We start from the raw sequence: 25,238 nt of genomic DNA on the forward strand, positions 1-25,238 counted from the left end.
AGGCACCGGGGAGCAGAGGGTAAAGCGGCGCAGCTCCGGGCCTCCTCCCGCGCAAGTTCCCGAGAAGAGCAGGTCCGGCCCGCACAGACGTGCACGGTCCCCAGCCATTAGGAGGAGCAGACGGTCCCCACCCCCACAATCAGCCATCTCTCGGGGTCCGCCCCTGCTCCCTGCCCACGACTGAGGCCTCTGGTTGCCCGCACCCTAAGGGGCATCGCAGCCCGGAGCAACACCGCCCCCACCAGCCTTAGCTGAGCGCTCCCATTGGCCAGAGGCCAGCGGGTGGGGGCTCCCATTGGCCATCGGCCATAATGCTTCCATTGGTCGAAGGCCAGGCCAGCGGAGACTCCCATTGGCCGAGGGCTGTGGTTCGCCGCACGGCCTACTGGGAGTTGTAGTCGCCGCGTCGCCGGTGCGGCCGCCATTGTCCGGCGTTCGGCGAGTCGGGTGGTCCCTTTGGCTGGAGTGCCTCTCTGGTCTGGGGATCACCTCAGGCGCTATCCTTCACTGGGCGATCCAGCATGGACCCCGAGGACGAAGGGGTAGCGGGAGTGATGTCTGTGGGGCCGCCGGCGGCCCGGCTTCAGGTAACAATAACAACAATAACGACGGCGGCGGGCTCCGGGCAAGCGTCTCCCGCGCAGACTGACCCTTTCACCTCGCGGCGCGATGAGAGCGGCACCGCTGTTAATGCTCTTGACACGTGGGGAAACTCAGGCGCGGGTCGGGGCGTGGTGACCGTCCTGGCCGGTCAGAGAGGGGGCCGGGGTTCCAACCAGGCGCCTGGCCCCCGAATGCGCATGCTCCACGCGGCTCTGTCCTCCCCAGGGCTGGGGTCGGTCATTCCCGAGAGAATCGAGCAGGCCCATCTCCTGCGTTCGGCTCCGCCCCGCCGACACCCTTGCCCATTCCAGGAAGGTCTGTCCTCGTGTTGACTGATAACAGTAATTGTAGCGTTGGCCGGGTGCCCAGATGGCAAGAATCATCGAATAGAGATGCTTTAACGCGTGGAGTCAGCGGACACCCACCGGGACCCCAGCACCGCGGAGCCCCTGCCCTGGGGCTTGGGCACAACCTCTTGGGGGCAATGATGGGTCACCACGCACTGAGTGTGATGAGAGTGACCACCAGGGTCGTCCCCTGCGAGACTGTGGGAGAACTGCAGTGCAGGGCGGTCAGTGTTTGCAGGGCCATCTGGCCATCAGAGCTCCACTTTCTAGACAAAGTGGCTGCTGCCTGTGTTCTCCATAAAGCTGCCTCGCGTGGCAGGAAACAACAATAATTATACTTCCTCAAGCTCTGCAACTTTGAAATTATATACTTTTTTTTTTTTTTTGGTCGTTGGTTTGTTCATGGGGATTTGCATTATTTCAGATTTGGTGCATAAAGTGAGACTTGATAATCTTAGGTTGCAGGTTTTCAGATGTGTGTTACTCCAAATTTGCATGAAATGCTACCAGGTTTTATTTTGTTCTTGCTGTGGATGGGGGACACGGAATGAGTCGTAAGAAAGGCTTGAGAGAAAGTGTATTAGTTACCTGTTGCTGTGTAACTCAAAACTTCGTGACCTGGAACAACAATAAATATCTCACGAGTTCTGACAGGAGTAATGGAATGTCCCAGCTGGTGGTTCTGGTTCAGGCCCATGAAGTTACAGTGAAGATGTCAGCATAGCTGTTGTCACCTGAGACCTGAGTCTGGAGGACCCACCTCCAGGATGGCTCACTCACATGTCTGTTGATAGGAGACCTCAGTTGTTCTCCATGTAGGCCTCTCTTTGGAACTGCTGGGGATCCTTGCAACATGGCATCTGGCTTCCCACAGAACAAGTGATCCAGGAGAGGGCAAGGTAGAAACTGTAACACCTTCCATGACCTGGATTCAGAATTCACACTCTTGTCACTTCCACAGTGTCTTACTGGTTACAAAGTCAACCTTGTTGAGTGTTGGAGGGGACCACACCAGGGCTGGAGGTCATTGGCAGAGGTGGTGGGGGAGCATCTTGGAGACTGTCCATCACAGGAGACAAGGACCAGAATGGAGAGCTTCATGGTCCAGTGTTTTATCTGGTTATCTGTGTCTGCTGTAACAGTTCACTACAAATTTTGTGGCTTATAACATTTGTTCTTAGGTTCTGGAGGTCAGAAGTCTGAAATCGGTTTTCTGGTCTGGAATCAAGGTATGAGCAGAGCTACCCTCCCTACCAAGGTTCTAGGGTAGAATGTTTCCTCGTCTTTTCCAGCTGTGAGAGGTACAGACCTTCTATTCCTTGCCTCATGGCCCTTTGCCCGTCTTCAAAGCCAGCATTGTAGCATGTTGCTTCAGTGATCATATTGCCTTATGTCTTCTATAGTCATAGCTCCCTTTGTCTACCTCTTATAAAGACACTTGTGATTGCATTTAGGGCCCACCTGGATAATCCAGGATAATTTTTCTGTTTGAAAATCCTGATCACATCTGCACAGTTCCTTTTACCATATATAGTAATATTCACAGGTTCTAGGAACTAGGACCTGGATGTCCTTGGAGGCCATTATATATCTCAGTCTACCATAGCCAGGCTGAGAGGAACCATCCAGTATTCAGTGATGAGAAGGAGCCATTCACATGTTTTAAGCAGGACTGGCATAGGGTTGAAAAAATCCACTCATGCATTAGGGGCTGGTGGGAAGGGAGATACTGGCCGCTTAACTAAGGCAGTGGGAAAAAGAGAGGAGTGGTTAGGGCCCAGTGACCAGGTGTTGGCTGATGCTGGGGTGAATATGTAAAGGAGAAACATCAGAGCACAGCCCCACCCCTTCAGGCTCCAGAAGTGCAAGACAAGAGGGAAGGCTGCAGGGATCTGATGTAGGGCAGAAAGAACATCATGAGACAACAGGGAGTGGGCTTCTGCTAGAATTCCAAGAAGGAAGCCAAGAGGAGGCATGAAGGACTTGTATGATGCCACTGAGAATTCTCATGGCTTGGTCAGACCAGTACTCAGTGGACATGGTGTCTAGGCTGTCACCAGTGACTCTTGCAGAATGGGTGATGATGGGAGGTGGGGGCAGGAGGCACGGGAAGCACAAATCAAAATTGGTGGGCATTCTGAGTGGAGGAAAGCGAAGACACAGAGACAGGAGCAGAGACCTCAGTTCCCAACCAAAGGCATCTTTCTGTATGTTTCCTATTAGAGCCACCTGTTACCTGTACTAAAATTTCTTTCTTATTTTTTAATCTACTCATGTTTTTCTTAAAAGGAAATGTCCTTTTAAAATTGAAGTATTTGGGGCCTGGTGCAGTGGCTCATGCATGTAATCCCAGCACTTTGAGAGGCCACAGCAGATGGATCACTTCAGGTTAGGAGTTCAAGACCAGCCTGGCCAACGTGGTGCAACCCCATCTCTACTAAAAGTACAAAAATTAGCTGGGTTTGGTGGCACATGCCTGTAATCCCAGTTATTTGGGAAGCTGAGGTGGGAGACTCACATGAACCAGGGAGATGGAGGTCGCAGTGAACCGAGATTGCACCACTGCACTGCAGCCTGGTCAACAGAGTGAGGCCCTGTCTCAAAATAAAAAATAAAAAAATTGAAGTATTTGGTATATGTGGTTTTGTTTTGTTTTGTTTTTTAACCTAGCAGCAACACTGATGGTGTATGGTTTTGATTTTTCATTTCCCTGATGACTAATGATGTTGAACATCTTTTCATGTACTTACTTGCCATTTGTGTATCTTCTTTTATATATTCTTCAAAGAAATAACTATACAGATTCTTTGCCTATTTTAACTGGGTTGTCTTTTTATTACTGAGTTGTATGTGTTCATTACATATTCTAGATACAAGTCTCTTATCAGATATGTGATTCCCAATTATTATCTCCCAGTCTGTGAGTTGTCTTTTCACTTTCTTGCTAATGTCCTTTGAACTACAAAATTTTTGTTTTGATGAAGTCCAATTGATTACATTTAGTTGCTTATCCTTTTGGTTTCATATCTAAGAATCCCTTGCCAAATCCAAGGTTACAAAGATTTATCTCTCTGTTTTCCTCTAAGAGTTTTATAGTTTTAGCTCTTACTTTTTATTTTATTTTATTTTATTTTTTTTGAGATGGAGTCTCACTGTGTCGCCCAGGCTGGAGTGCAATGGCACGATCTCGGCTCACTGCAACCTCTGCCTCCTGGGTTCAAGCAATTCTCCTGCCTCAGCCTCCCAAGTAGCTGGGACTACAGGAGCACGCTGCCACGCCCGGCTAATTTTTCATATTTTAGTAGAGATGGTGTTTCACCATGTTGCCCAGGCTAGTCAGGAACTCCTGAGCTCAGGCAATCCACCCGTCTCAGCCTCCCAAAGTGCTGGGATTACAGGCGTGAGCCACTGCGCCCAGCCTCTTACATTTATGGCTTTGTTTTTATTTTATTTTATTTCTTTTTTTTCTCTTCTTTTTTTTTTTTCTTTGAGACAGGATGTCACTCTGGTTGCTTAGGCTGGAGTGCGGTGGCATGATCTTGGCTTGCTGCAACCTCCACTTTCCAGACTCAAGCACTCCCCCTACATCAGCCTCCCAAGTAGCTGGGACTACAGGCAGCCTGGCTAATTTTTTTCTATTTTTTTTTTATAGAGGCAGGGTTTTACCATGTTGCCCAGGCCAGTCTTGATCTCCTGGACTCGAGTGATCTGCCTGCCTCAGCCTTACAAAGTGCTGGGATTACAAGCATGAGCCACTCTGCCCAGCCAGCCTAATTTGTTTTGAGTTAATTTTTATATATGATATAAGATAGAAGTCTGTGTTGGTTTGAATGTGTCTCCCAAATTTCATGTGTTGATAGTATTTGAAGGTGGCGACTTTTGGGAGAAATTTAGGATTAGATAAGGTTATCAGGATTGGACTCCCTTGATGGGACTAGTGGCTTTAGAAGGAGAGAGAGACCTGAGCGGGCACACTCTTGCCCTCTCGCCATGTGATGCCCTCCACCATCTTATGACATAACAACAAGGCCCTCACCAGATGCCAGTACCATGATATTAGACTTCCCAGCCTTCAGAACTGTAAGAAATAAACTCTTTTTTTTTTTTTTTTGAGTCGGAGTCTCGCTCTGTCGCCCAGGCTGGAGTGCGGTGGCACAATCTTGACTCACTGCAAGCTCTGCCTCGCGGGTTCACACCATTCTCCTGCCTCAGCCTCCCATGTAGCTGGAACTACAGGCGCCCACCACCACGCTCGGCTAATTTTTTGTATTTTTAGTAGAGACAGAGTTTCATCGTGTTAGCCAGGATGGTCTCGATCTCCTGACCTCGTGATCTGCCCGCCTCGGCCTCCCAAAGTGCTGGGATTACAGGCATGAGCCACCGCTCCCAGCCCACAAATAAACTGTCTTCATCAAAGTTATTGAAAGAGAGAGAAAAAAAGAAACTTTCTTTATAAATTACCTCGTCCTTAGGAGGACAAGACGGGAGGATCACTTGAGGTCAGGAGTTCGAGACCAGCCTGGCCAACATGGAGAAACCCTGTCTCTATTAAAAAATACAAAAATTAGCTGGGTATGGTGGCATGCACCTGTAGTCCCAGCTACTCAGGAGGCTGAGTCAGGAGAATCAACTGAATCCGGGAGGCAGAGGTTGCAGTGAGCCAAGATTGTGCCACTGCACTCCAGCCTGATTGACAGAGTAAGACTCCCATCTCGAGAAAAAAAAAAAAAATAAATTATCCAGTCTGTGATATTCTGTTACAGCAACAGAAAATATGCTGAGACAGGGACTATCTTTACTCTTTTCCATGTGGCTATCCAGATGTCCTGTAGGAAGTGTTTGTAAACCACTTAATCATTATACAGCCCCCAAGGGGTGATGCTTTGTTGACATGGAAACTGGGAAGCAAAGATGCTTCTTGGGGACGAAGTGACTGAGCCAAGACTCTGATCCAGAAATATCTGGCTCTCAAGCATGGCTGCAGAAGGGCTTTGTTTATGGGACACATTTTAGGTAATGTTGCATCAACTTATAAAAATCAGAATTTTTCACATAAAGGCCAGGCGCGGCGGCTCCCGCCTGTAATCCCAGCACTTTGGGAGGCTGAGGCGGGTGGATCACTTGAGGCTAGGGGTTCGAGACTAACCTGGCCAACATGGTAAAACCCCATCTCTACTAAAAATACAAAAATTAGCCGGGCGTGGTAGTGCCCTCCTGTAGTCCCAGCTACTACGGAGGCTGGGGCAGGAGAATCACTTGAACCTGGGAGGCAGAGGTTGCAGTAAGTGGAGGTGGCACCACTGCACTCCAGCCTGGGTGACAGAGCGAGACTCTACCTCAAAAAGAAAAATAATTTTTCACATAAAAATCTGACCTAATTTTCAGCTTCTCTTCAGAGATGAGCAGTTCTGACAAAGGGACCTGTATTTTCCCGTAATCAGTGAGTTCTGAGTCCCTGCTGCTCCTTCAGACAGGGTCCATGCTCCCCATCACCTGCAGTCCCACCACTCACAGGTAAGTGTCCTTGTGGGCTCTTAAACTGGCCCACTTCTGTCATGTGAGCCTGCCTTGTCCTGAAAGCAGGCGAATTTCTGACCCCAGCCCTGTGTGCTTCTCTTTTCAGGAAGGATGGTGAACCTCTTTTTTTTTTTTTTTTTTTTTTTGAGATGGAGTCTCACTCTGTCGCCTCAGCTGGAGTGCAGTGGTGTCTTGGCTCACTGCAACCTCCACCTCCTGGGCTCAAGCGATTCTGCTGCCTCAGCTTCCCAAGTAGCTGGGATTACAGGCATGTGGCCCAGCCAATTTCACTTTGTATCTAAGTGTTAGTGAGTGTATTAGTTAGCTGCTGTGTAACACTATCCTAAAACAGTATCTGTTTCACTTAAAACAGTAACTGTTTCTTTAGTTCACAAACCTGCAAATCAGTGGTTTAGGCCAGTCTCTGCTGGTACCCTCGTCTGTCTTGTTAGATGTAGGTCAGCTCTGCCTGGCGTTGTTGATCTTGGTGAGTCCTCTCACATGTCCTCACTGTACAACCCACACCTATGTGTAGTGGCCTAATAGGTGCCCAGTGAGACCTGACTCCCATCATTCATAACGTGCAGTCTCTTGTGACACAGGCCTGCCTGTTTTCTCCTTTTCCATTCTTCCTCTGCCAGAAAGCACTGATGGAGATAGTCCAGCTGATTGAGAATGTGTGTGATGTTTCAGGAACCAGTGACCTTCCGGGATGTGGCTGTGGACTTTACCCAGGAGGAATGGGGGCAGCTGGACCCTACCCAGAGGATCCTCTACCGTGACGTGATGCTGGAGACCTTTGGTCACCTGCTCTCCATAGGTAAGCCCTGCTTCACAAGGTGTGATAGCTGATTCTCTCTGGGTTATAAGTCATGGGGCCTCTGGTGTGAGGACCTGACCTTGGGTCCTCACTCCCTATGGGGAGTGCATGAAGAGGGAGGTCTGCCCTTTTCCATCAACATGCAGAGCTTCACCATGTTGTGAGGTGCCCACGTGTCCTCACAGTCGGGAGTCTGGTCTGGAGCCTGGGCTTGTTGTTTCTCTCCTGAGCAGCTCCTCACCTCCTGTGTTTTTCCCCATTTCCAGGTCCTGAGCTTCCGAAGCCTGAAGTCATCTCCCAGCTGGAGCAAGGGACCGAGCTATGGGTGGCTGAGAGAGGAACCACCCAGGGCTGCCATCCAGGTGAGAACCCACTATGTGGGAGCAGCTCCATTAGCTGCTCCATTAGCCTAGCAGGTCACTGGAGATGCACTTCATGGAAGGGGTGGTGGTTGGTGGTCCTGAAGACCACCCCATTCACTAGGAGTATACAGGACTCAGCATAGAGTCATGCTGACAGCGCTCAGTATAATGAGACCAACAAAGGGGAAAGGCGCGTGGGGATAAGTTCAGAGGAAGCCAGGCATGAGCCTCCAGAGTCCCCTCACTGTGGAGTCATTCAGGATGTGCCAGGCTCCCCCAGCACTCAGATGTGGCACCTCATGAGACATGAGCTCTACCAGGGAATCTTGTTAGAGACTCAGTGCTAGGAGTTTTGACTGAGGCTGCCACATAGACACTCTCTGCCTAGCACAGACCAAGGTTCCAGACTACCAGGAGAAAGCCAGTGTTTGGAATAAACCACATAGTGTGTGCAGTGTGGGTGTAGTAAACCACTCTCATCAGTTAGGGTTGTGGGAACCATCCCCAAATCCAAATTCTCAGTTGCCGCCAAAGGCTAACCTTGTGAACAGGCTTCTCCTAAGAATGCTGGTCTCAGGCCTGCCCTGTTAAATCTTTTCTGCACAGTGCTCCATAGCCTTCTCTCCTGTGCTCCCCATCTTCTAAGCTCAGAGGTCATCACCTGTGCTCCAGTGCTGAGACTCCCACCCCTTCCTCCCTCTCTGCTTCATCTTCCCTTATAGGTTCCAGGTCATTCCCTCTCTCACCATCCTTCTCAGCATGTCCTTTCTGTGGCATCATTTCTAATATGTGAACCTGCCCTTCATCTTCTCCATTTCATTCTTGCATGTCCAGATTCTTTGTGTTTTGTTTTGTTTTTAAGACAGGGTCTCACTCTATCGCCTAGGCTGGAGTGCAGTGGTGTAATCACGGTTCACTGCAGCCTTGACCTCCCTAGTTCAAATGATCCTCCCACCTCACCCTCCCGAGTGGCTGGGATTACAGACATGCACCACCACGCCCTGGTAATTTTTGTATTTTTAGTAGAGATGGGGTTTTGCCATCTTGCCAGGCTGGGCTCGAACTCCTGGGCTCAAGCAATCCACCTACTTTGGCCTCCCAAAGTGCTGGGACTACAGGCGTGAGCCACCATGCCCAGCTTTTTTTTTTTTTTTTTTTTGAGACCGTCTCTGTTGCATAAGCTGGAGTGGCAGCAGTGTGATCATGGCTCACTGCAGCCTCAGCCTTCCTGGCACAAATGGTCCTTCTGCTTCAGCCTCTTGAGTAGCTGGGACTACAGGTGTGTACCCCCGCACCTGGCTAATTTTCTTTTTAAATTTTTTTGTAGAGACACAGTCGCACTGTGTTTCCCAGGCTGGTCTCAAACTCCTGGGCTCAAGCAATCCTCCTGTCTTGGCCTCTCAAAGTGCTGGGATTACAGGTATCAGCCACTGCACCTGGCCTTTTTTTTTTTTTTTTTTTTTTGAGACAGTCTCACTCCGTTGCACAGGCTGGAGTACAGTTGCATTATTTTAGTTTCCTAGGCTCAAGTGATCCACCTACCTCAGTCTCCCTAGTAGCCGTTACTACAGGTGTGTACCACCATGTCCAGCTGATTTTTTTGATTTTTTTCTTTTTCTTTTTTAAAAATTATTTTACTTTTTTTTTCTTTCTTTCTTTCCTTTTTTTTTTTTTTTTTTTTTTTCAGAGATGGGGTCTCGCCATCTTGTCCAGGCTGCAGGCTGCTCAAACTAACTCCTGGGCTCAAGCAATCCTGCCTTAACCTCCTAAGTGCTGGGATTATAGGCATAAGCCACTATGCCTGACTTTTTGTTTGTTTGTTTGTGTGTCCTTTTTTTTTTTTTTTTAATAGAGATGAGATCTTTCTACACTGCCCAGGCTAGTCTCAAACTCCTGAGCTCAAGCAGTCCTCCTGCCTCAGCCACTGAAAGTGCTGGGATTACAGGTGTGAGCCACTGTACCTGGTCACATGTCTAGATTCTGTAAACTTGTTCCCCACACCCTTCTTTATTCTCTTATCAGGAAGAATTGTGTTTAGCTATAAATACCCTAAAACCAGGTTGGAGCAGCTCAAAAAAAAGAAGCATTTTTCTCATAAAACAGGAGCCCTGAGTCTGCTGGTACTGTCTTGGCATCTCAGAGGTGCCAGGGCTGATTGTTCTGTGATTTTCCCAGGCTGTCCTTGGGATTACAGTGCAGCTGCAGCAGCTCCAGCCATCACAATTGTGCTCCATGCAGGAAGGAGGGGAAGAGGTAGGAAGAATTCTGCCAGCCACATCTGTCCCCTTTTGGCAGAACTCTAGATGTCACCTACTGGGGTCTCTTTAGCCAGAACTAGGCCACCTCCTCTTGCACTGACCCTAGTTGCTAGAGAGGCTGGAAGGCTAGGGGTGTCTAGATTGTCATAATTGGCTTGGGCAAGTCATGGTCCCCTTGCTGTGGCTTGTGTATTGGTACCCTGACCACATTCTAGAGTAAATAGCATCTGGCCATGGGATGTACAACCAGCAATGCCTGCAGATTAGCCTCCCACCCAAATACTTCTGATGCCACCCAGGGCTTTCTGATTCTGCAGAAAAACACATGTGCCCCCATGATAGCGTATGACCTATCAACTGGGAGTCGGGTGAATCTGCTGCAGACCCTGTTTTCCTGCCCCTTTCATCGGTTGTCACTGCTGTTACTTCAGACATGTATGTCGGAAGCAAATTCTCATCACCCTGGACATATGTCTGTCACTCACAAGTCTTATGCCATAACCAAATCCAGGATCTAAAACGTGTGCCCATAAATACTGAGCAAAATGTTGTGCTTGCATGGATTAGGAGTATGGGGTCAAAATCATGATGGACAGTTTCAGTAACTTAATACCTAGACAGTTATAAATAATCCAGAAGCAGAAGGTTTTCAAGGCTTTATGTTAAGACAGAAACATATTTTCCATGTAATGCTTTGTATTAGTTTCCTGTTGCTCCTGTAACAAAGTACCACAATCTAGGTGGCTTGAAAAAGCAAGCAGTGGCTCACCCCTATCATTCCAGCACGTTGGGAGGCCAGGGCAGACGGATCACTTGAGTCCAGGAGTTCGAGACTAGCCTGGCCAACATGGCCCAACACCGTTTCTACTAAAAATACAAAAATTAGCCAGGCGTGGTGGTGCATGCCTGTAATCCCAGCTACTCAGGAGGCTGAGACACAAGAATCTCTTAAACCCAGGAGGTGGAGGTTGCAGTGAGCTGAGATCATGCCACTGCACTCCAGCCTGGGCGACAGAGCAAAACTCTGTCTCAAAGAAAAAAAAAAAAAAAAAAAAAAAAAGGACAGATTTATTTTCTTATAGTTGTGGAGGTCAGAAGTTCAAAATGGTTCATCAGGGCTAGTTCCTCTGACGGCGCCCAGAGAGAATGCATTTCTGTCTTTCTCAGCAGCTGGAGGCTGCCCAGACTCCTTGGCTCATAGACCCTTCCTCCATCTTCAGAGTGCTTCACTCTGACCCATTTCCATTGTCACAACCCCTTCCCTGACTCAGACCCTTCTGCTTCCCTCCTATATGGACTCTTTGGTCAGATTTAGGGCCCCAGGATAATCTCCCATTTCAAGATTCTTTTTTTTTTTTTGAGACAGAGTCTCGCTCTGTCGCAAGGCTGGAGTGCAGTGGTGTGATCTCGGCTCACTGCAGCCTCCGCCTTCCCGGGTTCAAGCGATCCTCCTGCCTCCACCTCCCAAGTAGCTGACACTACAGGCCGTGCCACCATGCCCAGCTAATTTTTTGTATTTTTAGTAGAGATGGGATTTCATGATGTTGGCCAGGATGGTCTCAATCTCTTGACCTTGTGATCCGCCCGCCTCAGCCTCCCTCCCAAAGTGCTGGGATTAAAGGCATGAGCCACCGTGCCCGGCCCATTTCAAGATTCTTTTTTTTTTTTTTTTTTTTTTTTTTTTTTGAGACGGAGTCTCGCTCTCTCCCCCAGGCTGGACTGCAGTGGTGCAATCTCGGCTCACTGCAAGCTCCGCCTCCCGGGTTCACGCCATTCTGCCTTAGCCTCCCGAGTAGCTGGGACTACAGGCGCCCGCCACCGCACCCGGCTAATTTTTTTTTTGTATTTTTAGTAGAGACGGGGTTTCACCGTGTTAGCCAGGATGGTCTCGATCTCCTGACCTCGTGATCCGCCCGCCTTGGCCTCCCAAAGTGCTGGGATTACAGACGTGAGCCACCACACCCTGCCATCAAGATTCTTAATCACAGCTACAGTATCCCTTTTGCCACATAAGGTTCCAGGAATTGGGATGGGGACATCTTTGAGGGGCCATTATTCAGCATACCACATGATTAAAAGAGACAGTAAATTTTTTTTTAATTACTTTTAAGGAAAAGAAGCCTAGTCAATAGAAGAAGACCCCGTCTCTACAAAAAAATTTAAAAATTACCTGGCATGGTGGTGTGTGCTTGTAGTCCTAGCTACTTAGGAGGCTGAGTGGGGAGGATTGCTTAAGCCCAGGAGTTCGAGGCTACAGTGAGCTACAATTTGCACCACTGCACTCCAGGCTGAGCAACAGAGCATTAAAAAATAAAGGAAAAGAGGCCAGGCATGGTGGCTTACGCCTGTAATCCCAGAATTTTGGGAGGCCGAGGCGGGTGGTTCGCTTGAGTCCAAGAGTTCAAGACCAGCCTGGGCAACCTGGCAAAACCACATCTCTACAAAAAATGCAAAAAAATTAGCTGGGTGTGGTGGTGCATGCCTGTGGTCTCAGCTGTTCAGGAGGCTGAGCCCAGGAGGTTGCAGTGAGCTGAGATCATGCCGCTGCACTTCAGTCTGGGCGACAGAGTAAGACCTTATTTCAAATATAAAATAAAATAATGGTGAAGAATCCCTGTCCAGGCAGATCCCACTCCCAGTGCACTCACAGGGGTTTGTGGGCTCAGGGATGGCTGGGCGATCTCAAGCCCCTCCTTGGCCCCTGTCACTCGTCTGGCATCATTCCTTACTGGTTCCCTCTTGCGGTTGCTCAGCTTCACCTGCTGCAGGTCACCTCCTGGCTGACTGCAGTCCCAGCTCTTCTCCCATTTGCTCTCTTCATCAACTGCTCACCCTCTCTCTCGGAGACTCCATGGCTTCCCAAGTGCCAGGATCAGTGAGTTGTTCTGGGCAGCCGGGAGTCAGGCTGGAGTTGGAGCCTGTCTCAACCTCAGTGCTCTTTGCTGTTCCTGGCCAGGCCAGTTCACTAGTGTTCTCAAGTCCCCCTCCTCCGGATGTTCTTCCGCACTCTCCCAGCAGGCAGCGTTAGTCTTGGCTGGGGTCACAGTGTTGTCTTTAGTCTCTGTGTTTCGTCCGTGTTGTCTCTCAGGCAGCCTCTCAGCTCACAAGCCTGTTCCACGGATGTTCCTGAGGACCTGCCATGTGCTGCTGTTTGTGCTGTGGATGCAGCAAAGAATGACAGGAAAGGCTGAGCCCTCACTCAGCATCTGGGAGATGGAAGTCTTGAGAGATGGCTGCCAGTGCCAGGCAGTGATGAGGCCGTAAAGGAAATGCACCTGGGGAGGGCGAGATGGGGTGCTCATGCCCCAGGACTGGCAGGGAGGCCTCTCTGAGAAAGTGACTCAAACTGGGGCACAGGGAGCAAGGTGGGCAGATGTCTGGGGATGAGGGTTCTTGGCAGAGGGAGCAGCAGGTGCAAAGGGCCCCAGGAAGGAGTATGGGGGATGCATTAGAGGGATGTGAGGAGCCATGTGGAGCAGAGTGGGCGTGGGGTAAGAGTCAGGAGGTGAGACGAGCCAGGGCATGGTGGAGAAGGGCACAGGGTCGTGTCCATCCTCAGAAGTGACTGCAGAGTGAATGGAGGAGTGACAAGGGCTGGCTTGCAGTGGGGAGGAGGGTGGGTCTGTTTGGTTTTGCATAATAGCTTTATCAAGATAAAATTCACATACCATAAGTTCACCTATTAAAATGTACCACTCAGCGGTTTTGAGTATATTCTCAGATTGTGTGCAGCTATCTTTACTATCTAACTCCAGAACATTTCATCACCATCTTAGTCAGCGTGGGGTACCGTGACAAAATACCACCGCCTGGGTGTCTTGTACAACAGACATTTATTTCTCACGGTTCTGTAGGCTGGAATTCTAAGAGCACAGTGCCAGCTGATTCGGGCCCTGGTAAGGGCCCCTTCCTCAATTGCAGAAGGCCGCCTTCTCTCTGTGCCCTTATATGGCAGAGAGAGGAAGCAAGCCCTGTGGTATTTCTTCTTATAAGATCACTAATCTCATTCTTAAAGGCCCCACCCTCGTGACCTAATTACCTCCCAAAGGCCTCATCTCCAAATACCCTCACACTGGGGATTAGGGTTTCAACATAGGAATTTTGCTATCGACATTCAGTCCATAGCAGTCACCCATTAGCAGTCACTCTCCGTCTTTCCCATCCCCTGCCAACCAGTAACCTACTTTCTCTCTCTATGGATTTGCCTGTTCTAGACATTCCATACGAATGGAATCTTACAATTTGTGACCTTTGTATCTGGCTTCTTTCACTCAGCAGAATGTTTTCCGGCTTATCCATGTTGTAGCGTATGTCAGTAGTTTGTTCTTTTTTGTGGCTGCATAATATCCCGTCGTATGGATAGACCATATTTTGTTTATGCATTTGTTGAGGGGCATTTGGGTTGTTTCTACTTTTGGCTATTAATTAGTAGTGCCACTATGAACATTAGTGTATAAATTTTTGTGTGAAGTGACTTATATTTTAGAATAAACCTCTGGGTGCTATGTAGAGAGTCAGTTTTTTTTTTTTTTTGAGACAGAGTCTCTGCTTGGTCGCCGAGGCGGGAGTGCAGTGGTGTGATTTTGGCTCACTGCAACCTTCGCCTCCCAGGTTCAAGCGATTCTCATGCCTTAGGCTCCTGAGTGGCTGGGACTACAGGTGTATAACACCACACCCGAATAATTTTTGTATTTTTAGTAGAGACAGGGTTGGCCAGGCTGGTCTTGAACTCCTGACCTCAAGTGATCCTCCAGCCTCGGCTTCCCAAAGTGCTAGGATTACAGGCATGAGCCACCGGGCCTAGCCAGAGAGTCAAATTTGGGGGCCAGAGGTGACAGAGCAGGAAGCCTGGCACCTGGCCAGCCTCAGCTCCTCCAGTATCTCTCCCGTTGTCAAGCTCTCATTCATTCGTTCCCTCGATACGTTCCTTCAGCATTCACTGAGAGATATTTTTGAGCTTCTACTACTTGTCATTTCTAGGCACTGGCTGTGAACATTCTAGTGCGGTGAGGTGGACCCAGAATGAATGAACACATGACCTGTATTTTGCTCAGGACAAGAGCAGATGAGGGGGCTTGAAGAGGGCTTGGGGAAAGCGGGAAGCCTGGCTTATAACAGAGTCCCTGTCCTAATCCCCAGAACTGGTTATCTTGGATACTGGGTGAGCAAGAGGGTCAGAATCAGACAAGGAGATGTGACAGCAGAAGCAGAGGTGAGTGAGAGAGATCTGAAGATGCTGTGCTCAGCTCTAGAGGTGAAGGAAAGGGCCAGGAATGCAGGCAGCCTCTAGGAACGGGAAGATGCAAGGATTTTCCCCAGAACCTCCCGAAGAGAAACCAGCCCTGCCAACACCTTGATTTTAGGACTTCTGCGTTCCAGAACTATAAGATAATAAGTGTGTTTTAAGTTACAGCAGCAAACAGGGAACTCATATACCTTGACTTCATTGCCAGTGCATGGCCCACAGCAGGTGCTCAATAAATGTTTGTTGAATGAGTGAAGCCGTGTCTGAGGGCACTTGATGTTAAAATAAGAGGAGAATCAGGGGACTTGCCAGGGCAGCTGGTTAGGACCCCATTTCAATATCAGGCCTATGGCGTTGGAGGCCTGTCCCCCTTCCGTTTTTTTCTCCCAACAGCTCAGAGATCTTTGGGTTTTCTTTCAGGCTGGGAGCCTCGATCTGAAAGCCAAGCATCACGCAAGGAAGAGGGCCTGCCTGAAGAGGAGCCATCCCATGTCACGGGAAGGGAAGGATTCCCGACAGATGCTCCTTATCCCACCACGTTAGGGAAAGACAGGGAGTGTCAGAGCCAGAGTCTGGCACTCAAGGAGCAGAATAACTTGAAGCAGTTGGAATTTGGCCTCAAGGAAGCACCAGTTCAAGATCAAGGCTACAAAACTCTCAGACTCGGGGAAAACTGCGTCCTGAGTTCAAGCCCAAATCCATTCCCAGAGATCTCTAGAGGGGAGTATTTGTATACTTACAACTCACAGATTACAGACTCAGAACATAACTCCAGCTTAGTCAGTCAGCAGACAGGCTCCCCAGGAAAACAGCCCGGTGAAAACAGTGACTGTCACAGAGATTCCAGTCAGGCCATTCCAATTATGGAACTCACAAAAAGCCAGGTGCAGGACAAACCCTACAAATGTACTGACTGTGGGAAGTCATTTAACCATAACGCACACCTCACCGTGCACAAGAGGATTCATACGGGAGAAAGACCTTATATGTGCAAAGAGTGTGGGAAAGCCTTCAGCCAGAACTCCTCCCTCGTCCAGCACGAGCGCATCCACACTGGAGACAAGCCCTACAAGTGTGCCGAATGTGGGAAGTCTTTCTGCCATAGTACACACCTTACCGTCCATCGGAGGATTCACACTGGGGAGAAGCCCTACGAGTGTCAGGACTGTGGGAGGGCCTTCAACCAGAACTCCTCCCTGGGGCGGCACAAGAGGACACACACTGGGGAGAAGCCATACACCTGCAGTGTGTGTGGGAAATCCTTCTCTCGGACCACTTGCCTTTTCCTGCACCTGAGAACTCACACCGAGGAGAGGCCCTACGAGTGTAACCACTGTGGGAAGGGCTTCAGGCACAGCTCATCCCTGGCCCAGCACCAGCGGAAGCACGCGGGAGAGAAGCCCTTTGAGTGCCGCCAGAGGCTGATCTTTGAGCAGACGCCAGCTCTCACAAAGCATGAATGGACAGAAGCCCTGGGCTGTGACCCACCTTTGAGTCAAGATGAGAGGACTCACCGAAGCGACAGACCCTTCAAATGTAATCAGTGTGGGAAGTGTTTCATTCAGAGCTCTCACCTCATCCGGCACCAGATAACTCACACCAGAGAGGAGCAGCCCCATGGGCGAAGCCGGCGGCGTGAACAATCCTCGAGCAGGAACTCACACCTGGTTCAGCATCAACACTCGAACTCCAGAAAGAGCTCTGCAGGCGGAGCAAAGGCAGGGCAGCCGGAAAGCAGAGCCCTGGCTTTGTTTGACATCCAAAAAATCATGCAAGAGAAAAACCCTGTGCACGTTATTGGGGTGGAAGAGCCTTCTGTGGGTGCTTCCATGTTATTTGACATCAGAGAATCCACATAGGAGAGAAACTTTGCTGATGACTTTTAACCACAAGTAAAAAATGTGGTAAGTCCACATAGTGTACTCATGGAAAGAGGGGCTGGGGGTAGAAATGTCATGGGTGACTTGTGACTTTCTAAGGAAATGATGCTTCCCAAGCACCCGAGGTTGGTTGGTCCCAAATCTATCAAACTCAGTGCCCTCTTTAGCGACATATTTTGTGACATTCCTTCCATTACACCACAGTGAGTTCACAGGTAATATAACCTACCCACCTGTGTAATGTCAAAAAAAATCAATATGCGGCCCCATTTTGTAAAGGATCATTAAAATGAAAGTAATTTATGGTAGAGTAAATTGTAGAGTAACGTGTACTGACTTGGTGCAGTATTTCTCCTTGTCACTGTGGGCCCAATTTTGCCAGGAGACCTAGGGCAATAGCCTGTTGCTTGTGGACTGGTAGAGGGTATGATGTTGACCATGGCAATACTGTGAGGGGCCTTCCCATGTGGAACGTGACCTTCCAAAGTAGTGACTAACTCTTGGAAAAGTTTTTAACAACATAATATACTATTGCATTTCTGGGAAATTCTGGGTAAATTCCAAGCATGCAGCAATTAGTTTGTGCTTATGTGTGAAGTCCAGTTAGGTTCTCAGTTCATACCCTGAAAACTGCTTATTCCACATCTGTTGATGTGGTCCACTGGGGGCAGTTCTGTTCCTCACCATCTTGGCAGCATGCATGGCTCCTACCCACATTTCAACCACACCCCCAACCCAATTACGTGACCAGCCCCCATGAAATTTCACAGCATTCCGTGCAGGGGAGTGTCACAGCTCCTCTTGAAAAACATCTGGTGTTGCTATGAGCCAGAGGTTCTTTTTTTGGTTTTTTGTCTGAGATGGAGTCTCGCTCCGTCACCCAGGCTGGAGTGCAATGGCGCAATCTGCTCACCACAACCTCCGCCTCCCAGGTTAAAGCAATTCTCCTGCCTTAGTCCCCCGAGTAGCTGGGATTACACGCACCTGCCACCACGCCCAGCTAATTTTTGTATTTTTGGCAGAAATGGGGTGTTGGCCAGGCTGATCTCAAACTCCTGACCTCGTGATCCACCCACCTCGGCCTCCCAAAGTGCTGGGTTTACAGGCATGAGCCACTATGCCCAGCTGAGCCAGAGGTTCTTAACTGGTGGTGCTTTTGCCTCCAGGGCACATTTGGTGACATCTAGGGACATTTTTGGTTGCTGTGCCTGGAGGAAGGGTGCCGCCGTCATGTAGTGGGTAGAGGCCAGGGATGCTGCTCAACATCCTTTAGTGCCCAGGACAGCTCCTCAACAAAGGATTCTCTAGCTCAAATGTCAGTAGTGCCAAGGTGGAGAAGCCACCTGAGTATAAACCCGGCCCAGAAATGTAGCTGACATTTTTAAAACTTGCAGCCAGGTGTGGTGGTTCACGCTTGTGATCCCAGCACTGTGGGAGGCTGAGGAGGGCGGATCCCTTGAGGTCAGGAGTTTGAGACTAGCCTGGGCCCATGGCGAAACCCCGTCTCTACTAAAAATACACAAATTAGCCAAGTGTGGTGACATGCGCCTGTAATTCTAGCTACCCGGGGGAGGCTGAGGCATGAGAATCGCTTGAACCTGGGAGGCAGAGGTTTCAGTGAACTGAGATTGCACCACTGCACTCCAGCCTGGGTGACAGAGCAAGACTCTGTCTCAGAAAAAAAAAAGAAAAGAAAAAAAACCTTCAAATTGATTGATCAGGGCTGGACTAGACTAGAAATCATATAAGCTTGATTTTAACAAATGGTATCATTAGCTAGTTTATACATGATGTACTTTTTAGTACATCCTTTACGGTTTTGCAGCATTCATAATTGATGTGAAATAAGGAAGATAATCCTTTTTTTTTTTTTTTTTTTTTTTTTGGAGACAGAGTCTCACTCTTTTGCCCAGGCTGGAGTCAGTGGTGTAATCACTGCTCACTTGGCAGCCTTGACCTCCTGGGCTCAAGTGATCCTCCCACCCCAGCCTCCCAAGTAGCTGGGACCACAGGCATGTGCCACCATTCCTAATTTTTTTTATTTTTTGCAGAGACAGGGTCTCACTGTGTTGCCTAGGCTGGTCTCGAACCTTGGCGTCCCAAAGTGTTGAGATTATAGGCATGAGCCACTGTGCCCAGCCACTTATTTTTCTGAGTAACCTTTAAGGATTTATTGTGGACATTTTCAAACATGAGTCATATATTTTTGCTGGTACTCCCATCTACCTCCCCACCACTCTCCTGCCCTGGATATATATATAACCATGTTTGTCCACTGGGACAAAACCATTTTCACAATCATACTAAGCTGTCATTTCACATTTTTGCTGTGCACTGATAGTGTGAAAGCAATGGCAGGTAAAACTGCTGAGCCTGAGTTCAAAGCAGGGCAGTAGCCCTCAGGTTGGTTGTTCATATTCTTCTCCACTGGGCAATGCAGTAAAGAAAAAGAAAAGCTAATTTAACTTAATTTCTTTTCTTTTCTTTTCTTTTTTTTTTTCTTTTGAGATGGAGTCTCGCTCTGTCGCCCAGGCTGGAGTGCAATGGCGTGATCTCGGCTCACTGCAACCTCCACCTCCAGGGTTCACGCCATTCTCCTGCCTCAGCCTCCCGAGTAGCTGGGACTACAGGTGTGCGCCATCTTGCCCAGCTACTTTTTTGTATTTTTAGTAGAGACAGGGTTTCACCATGTTAGACAGGATGGTGTCGATCTTCTGACCTCATAATCCGCCCACCTCGGCCTCCCAAAGTGCTGGGATTACAGGCATGAGCCACTGCGCCTGGCCCTCTTTTCCTTTTTGAGATAGAGTATTGCTCTGTCGCCCAGGCTGGAGTGCAGTGGCACAATCTTGGCTCACTGCAACCTCCACCTCCCGGGTTCAAGCAGTTCTTATGCTTCAGCCCTCTAAGTAGCTGGGATGACAGGTGTGCGCTACCACGCCCGGCTAATTTTTGTATTTTTAGTAGAGATGGGGTTTTACCATGTTGGCCAGGCTGGTCTCAAACACATGACCTCAAGTAATCTGCCCGCCTCAGTCTCCCAAAATGCTGGCATTACAGGCATGAGCCACCGTGCCTGGCCTACTTTCACTGAATTTCTGTGATGAAACAGGAAAAATTAATTTTGTTAAATCTCAAGTAGAACTATATTGTCATTATCACATCTAAACAGATATCATCAAATACCTAGTGTTCAGATGTTCTGGGTTGCCTCATAAATTTTGTTTTCTATTTGTTTCATAGTAATCATAATCTAAACAAGATCCACACAGTGCATTTGGTTGGAATTTTTCTTTTTTCTTTTTCTTTTTTTTTTGTGATGGAGACTTGCTCTGTCACGTGATTCACTGCAACCTCCCAGGTTCAAGCAATTCTCCTGCCTCAGCCGCCCCTGTAGCTGGGACTGCAGGCATGCACCACCACACTCAGCAGATTTCTTAATTGTTTGTAGAGATGGGGTTTTACTACATTGCCTAGGCCAGTTTCAAACTGGGCTCGAGCGATCCTCCCACCTTGGCCATCCAAAGTGCTAGGATTACAGGTGTGAGCCAATGCACCCTGCCAAACGCAATTTTTTTTTTTTTTTTTTGAGACGGAGTCTCGCTCTGTCACCCAGGCTGGAGTGCAGTGGTGCGATCTCGGCTCACTGCAAGCTCCGCCTCCCAGGTTCATGCCATTCTCCTGCCTCAGCCTCCCGAGTAGCTGGGACTACAGGCGGCCGCCACCATGCCCGGCAAATTTTTTGCATTTTTAGTAGAGACGGGGTTTCACCCTGTTAGCCAGGATGGTCTCAATCTCCTGACCTCGTGATCCACCTGCCTCGGCCTCCCAAAGTGCTGGGGTTACAGGAGTGAGCCACTGCACCTGGCCCCAAAACAGCAATTTGAATAACCATGTTGGAATGGTTGAGCATTGGAACTCATTAGCATCAGAACTTCCCGTGTCAGGCCGGGTGCGGTGGCTCACGCCTGTAATCCCAGCACTTTGGGAGGCCGAGATGGGCAGATCACGAGGTCAGGAGATCGAGACCAGCCTGGCTAACACGGTGAAACCCCGTCTCTACTAAAAATACAAAAAATTAGCCTGGCGTGGTGGCGGGTGCCTGTAGTCCCAGCTACTCGGGAGGCTGAGGCAGGAGAATGGCGTGAACCTGGGAGGCACAGCTTGCAGTGAGCTGAGATAGTGCCTCTGCACTCCAGCCTGGGTGACAGAGCTAGACTCCATCTCGAAAAAAATAAAAGAACTTCCCGTGTCCGTTTTTGCTTTGTGGATGCTGGGAGTGTCACAACTCAGTGATCCAATCAAGGCAGAGCTGGCCTCCAGGATGCCAGAGCCAGAGCTTTGTGGTTCATCTCTAGAGGTTCAACAGGACCCTGTGGATGGCCCAAGTTCGTTTCTCTGCACTTACCTCTTCGGGGTTGTCCTCAAAACGTTGCCGTGTCAGCTCTCACTTTTCACAGCAACTCTGGCCTCCTACCTTGGACTGCGCCACTTCTGTCTCCTTAGATAACCTCCATTCACATAGCTAAATGCTGCACCCTCCGACACTGCCACAACAATAGTTCTGTGAGTTAGTACCATTTTATAGATAGGCAAAATTTGGCACAGGACAAAAGTTAGTGGTAACTAGAACAAAAGTAACCAGCCCAAGCTAGGAAGTGGTGGAGTTAGAATTTGATGTCAGCACCCAGCTGACCATGGCTTAAACAGATGAGGCTTTGTTCAAAGGCTGTCTTTTTCAATGGCTCAGCTGTGTCACAGTCGATGTTTTCTGCAATCTCTCAACCTTTCCATTGTGGTCATGAGGAGACTCCTATGGCTCCAGCCATTGCATCCACAGTGAAGACTGAAAGAAGGGGGAATGGGCAGGCCAACACTTACCGCTGATGGTGTTTAAAGGAAAAACATTCCCAGAAGCCTGCAGCACATGCCCCCCTTAGTCTCACTGGCCACAGATGGGTCAAGGGGCCACCCCTAATAACAACGGGGCTTAGAAACCTCGTATTTACCTTTCTAACCTCTGTGGTGGAGACAGGTGGGAGAGAAAAGTCCTGGGAAGTGGATGATGGAGGCAGCTAGCCGTAGCTGCTGCTTTTCTCTTCAAGCTCTTGGGAGAATTGCTTGTGCTCCCTATTCCCTTGGTGGATGATGGAGGCAGCTAGCCATATCTGCTGCTTTTCTCCTTCAAGCTCTTGGGAGAACCGCTTGTGCTCCCTATTCCCTTGGTGGCAGCTCACACCTCAGACCTGCTGTCCGCCCCCACTGCTTCACAGAACCCACTGCGACCACTGTCCAAGGTACTACCTCTGGTGTCGTCTCTCTTCATCCCCAGGACTGTGAAGCCTGCTAACCTCTTTGCAGAGCTCCATCTCCTTGCATTGTGGGGTTCCTTCTAACTCTTCAGAGACTTCTCAACCTCCCGTCACCCTTCCTAAATGCTGGGGTCCCTGGGGTCCTAGAGTCCACCTTGTGCTCCACGCCCTCCCCAGGTGTCATCTACATCCCTAGCTTTGTGCTGCTCACCACCAAATCAGTCTGGTGCTTCTGAGATTTGGGCTTCAGACCCAAACAACTGCTGTGTGCTACTGGGCAACTCCCCGAGGTGTGCCGAAAGCTCCCCAAACCCAGCCTACCCCAAACAAAACTCATTTTCCACCCAGACTAGTCTCTGCTTTCCTGATCCCTTTCCTGGAGGCTGTTTCCACTTGCCATCCCATCATGGAAGCCAGAAAATCAGTCTTCTTGACCTCTCCCCTTCCTCACTCCATGGAGTTAGAGGTCCTGTTGATTTTGCCATGTAAACATTTTGGATTTGCTTACTTCATCCCCACTGCCACCAACAGTGCAGGATGGCCCTAAGAGGAGAAGTAATGTGCTACCAAGTGGCCCAGCCAGAGTGTGAACCAAACAGTCTGGTACCAAAACCCTATTCTGGATCATTCCTCCTTTCTGCTCCACCAGCAGTTTGGGGCACAGGCTTGGGAATCCAGACAGGAAAGCTCCTCCCCTCTGAAGCAGTGGGACCAACAATGACAGCGTGGTTCTAGACAGCTCTGGAAGTCAGGCCTGTGATTGCCTCATTCCCTCCACCTTGGCCCCCAAAATGGCCAGTCCTGAAGGGGTCACAGTTGATACTTCTCTGAGGGGGCATGGGGTTGGCTGAGGTTATAGCAGCCCCACTGGGTGGTAAGCTGGGATGAAGCAATCAACTGGAACTCAACGAGCCTTGAGTTCTCAAAGGGGGTGTGGGAAGGTTCTTATACATCTTCTATGAAGGGCAGTTTATCAGTCACTAAATTACAAATACATAAACCCTTTGTCTCACCAAACCTGCTGGGAATGAATCCTACATATATATTTATATGTGTGCAGGCTACATGGTTTTCATTATGCTATTGATTTTAAAAGTAAAAATTTGGAAAGAACCTCCATGTCCACCATGGGGAACTGGCTAAGTCATTTATGGTGGAATGGTGATCATAAAAATTCATTAAAAATGAAGACTCTATATACAGCTTGAATATTCCTTATCGAAATGCTTGGGACCAGAAGTGTTTCAGATCTTTGCATATTTTCTGTTTCTCATTTCAGTTCACATTTTCTAAGCATGATATTCCTACTGATTTCCTTGTAGATATTTTGAAACAGATAAGAAACTCCTCCGTGGAAATTACTGTTAACTAGGGAAAAGACATGTTTTTTTCTGTTCATAAAAGTAATGTGAGTTCTTTGTAGCAAAACTTGGAAAATGCATAAAAGTAAAAAAAAAATGAAAACTTGTGTAAAATTCCTCATACTTTAGCCATCCATAGATGGTCCTTACCATTAGGATTTTACTAATTTTCCTTGCAGTTTTTTCTTAAAATATACACGTGTGTCTACACATACATAGTGTACACTAAATTTTACATACACACAGAGGAATATATATGTGTATAGTTATCTTGTGTTTAGAAATTTGGAATCCCTTCTAGTTGTCTTGTAACATGTGCTTACTCTATTTTGAGGATTTTCTCTATGAATTTCATGTAGCTTTTTAAATTAACTTTCAGGAGGATTGTAACAATGTGCTCTCCACCCAGTATTTTACCAGCCTTGAGTTTTCTCAAAGGGGGCATTGGAGGGGTTCTTATACATTTACAGTGGGAATGTGAATTGATACAACTTCTGTGGAGGGCAGTTTATCAGCCACTATCTAAATTACACATACATAAACCCTTTGTCTAAGCAAACTTGCTGGGAATAAATCCTACACATATATTTGTATGTGTGCAGACTGTTTGTACATGGTTTTCATTATGCTATTGATTTTACAAGTCAGAATTTGGAAACAACCCTCCATGTCCACCATGGGGAACTGGCTAAGTCATTTATGGTGGAATGGAGATCATAGCCTTAAAAATGAAGACTCTTTATATACAGGTTGAGTATCCCTTTTCCAAAATGCTCAGGACCAGAAGTGTTTCAGATTTCAGATTTTTGAATTAGGGATCCTCAAACTATACTAATGTGAGAAAGAGCTCTAAGATAGTTAAGTAGATAAAAGCAAGGTGTCAAACTGTAGAGTATGTTTCCATTTATGTAAAGAAGAAACAGGCTAGGCAAGGTGGCTCACGCCTGTAATCCCAGCACTTTGGGAGGCCGAGGCGGGTGGATCACCTGAGGTCTGGAGTTCAAGACCAGCCTGACCAACACGGTGAAACCCCATCTCTACTAAAAATACAAAAGCTGGGTGTGGTGGTGCACACTTCTAATCCCAGCTACTCCGTAGGCTAAGGCAGGAGAATCGCTTGAACCCAGGAAGTGGAGGTTGCAGTGAGCCAATATTGTGCCATTGCACTCCAGCTTGGGCAACAAGAGCGAAACTCCATCTCAAAAATAAATAAATAAATAAGAAACATTTGTTTATATGTACACACATAATCTCTGAAAGGGTAAAAGTGGCATACTGGTTGGCCAGAAGAATTGGGAGGACAGTGATGAGGAATAATTTTCACTCTTTATCATTTTATATTTTTGGAATTTTGAAACATGTAAAATTATTACCAGTTCAAAAAATAAATTTAAACAAAAATCTTAACTGTTTCAAATTAAAGTAAGTTTGATAATTTCTTTCATTGTTTACTGTCTGCATCCCCCATACAGTGTTCACATGAGCAGAGAGTGTGTGTCTTGGTCATATTCATACTTGTTCTATATATACTCG

At 48.2% G+C, this 25,238-nt stretch overlaps 1 protein-coding gene across 2 annotated transcripts in view; it reads left to right on the plus strand.

Moving 5' to 3' along the window:
* ZNF8 (zinc finger protein 8) overlaps nucleotides 1-25,238 on the plus strand; it is a 27,669-nt gene continuing 2,431 nt past the window's right edge. The window contains exons 1-4 of one of the 2 annotated variants that reach the window (XM_054672504.2): nucleotides 1-587; nucleotides 7,161-7,287; nucleotides 7,554-7,649; nucleotides 15,573-17,056. In XM_054672504.2, coding sequence (XP_054528479.1) covers nucleotides 522-587; nucleotides 7,161-7,287; nucleotides 7,554-7,649; nucleotides 15,573-17,011 — 1,728 coding nt within the window. In that variant the 5' untranslated portion in view covers nucleotides 1-521 and the 3' untranslated portion in view covers nucleotides 17,012-17,056. 2 annotated transcript variants of the gene reach the window in all.

The sequence above is a fragment of the Pan troglodytes genome, chromosome 20, assembly GCF_028858775.2.
Source record: "Pan troglodytes isolate AG18354 chromosome 20, NHGRI_mPanTro3-v2.0_pri, whole genome shotgun sequence".
In the NCBI taxonomy this organism is placed as follows: domain Eukaryota; kingdom Metazoa; phylum Chordata; class Mammalia; order Primates; family Hominidae; genus Pan; species Pan troglodytes.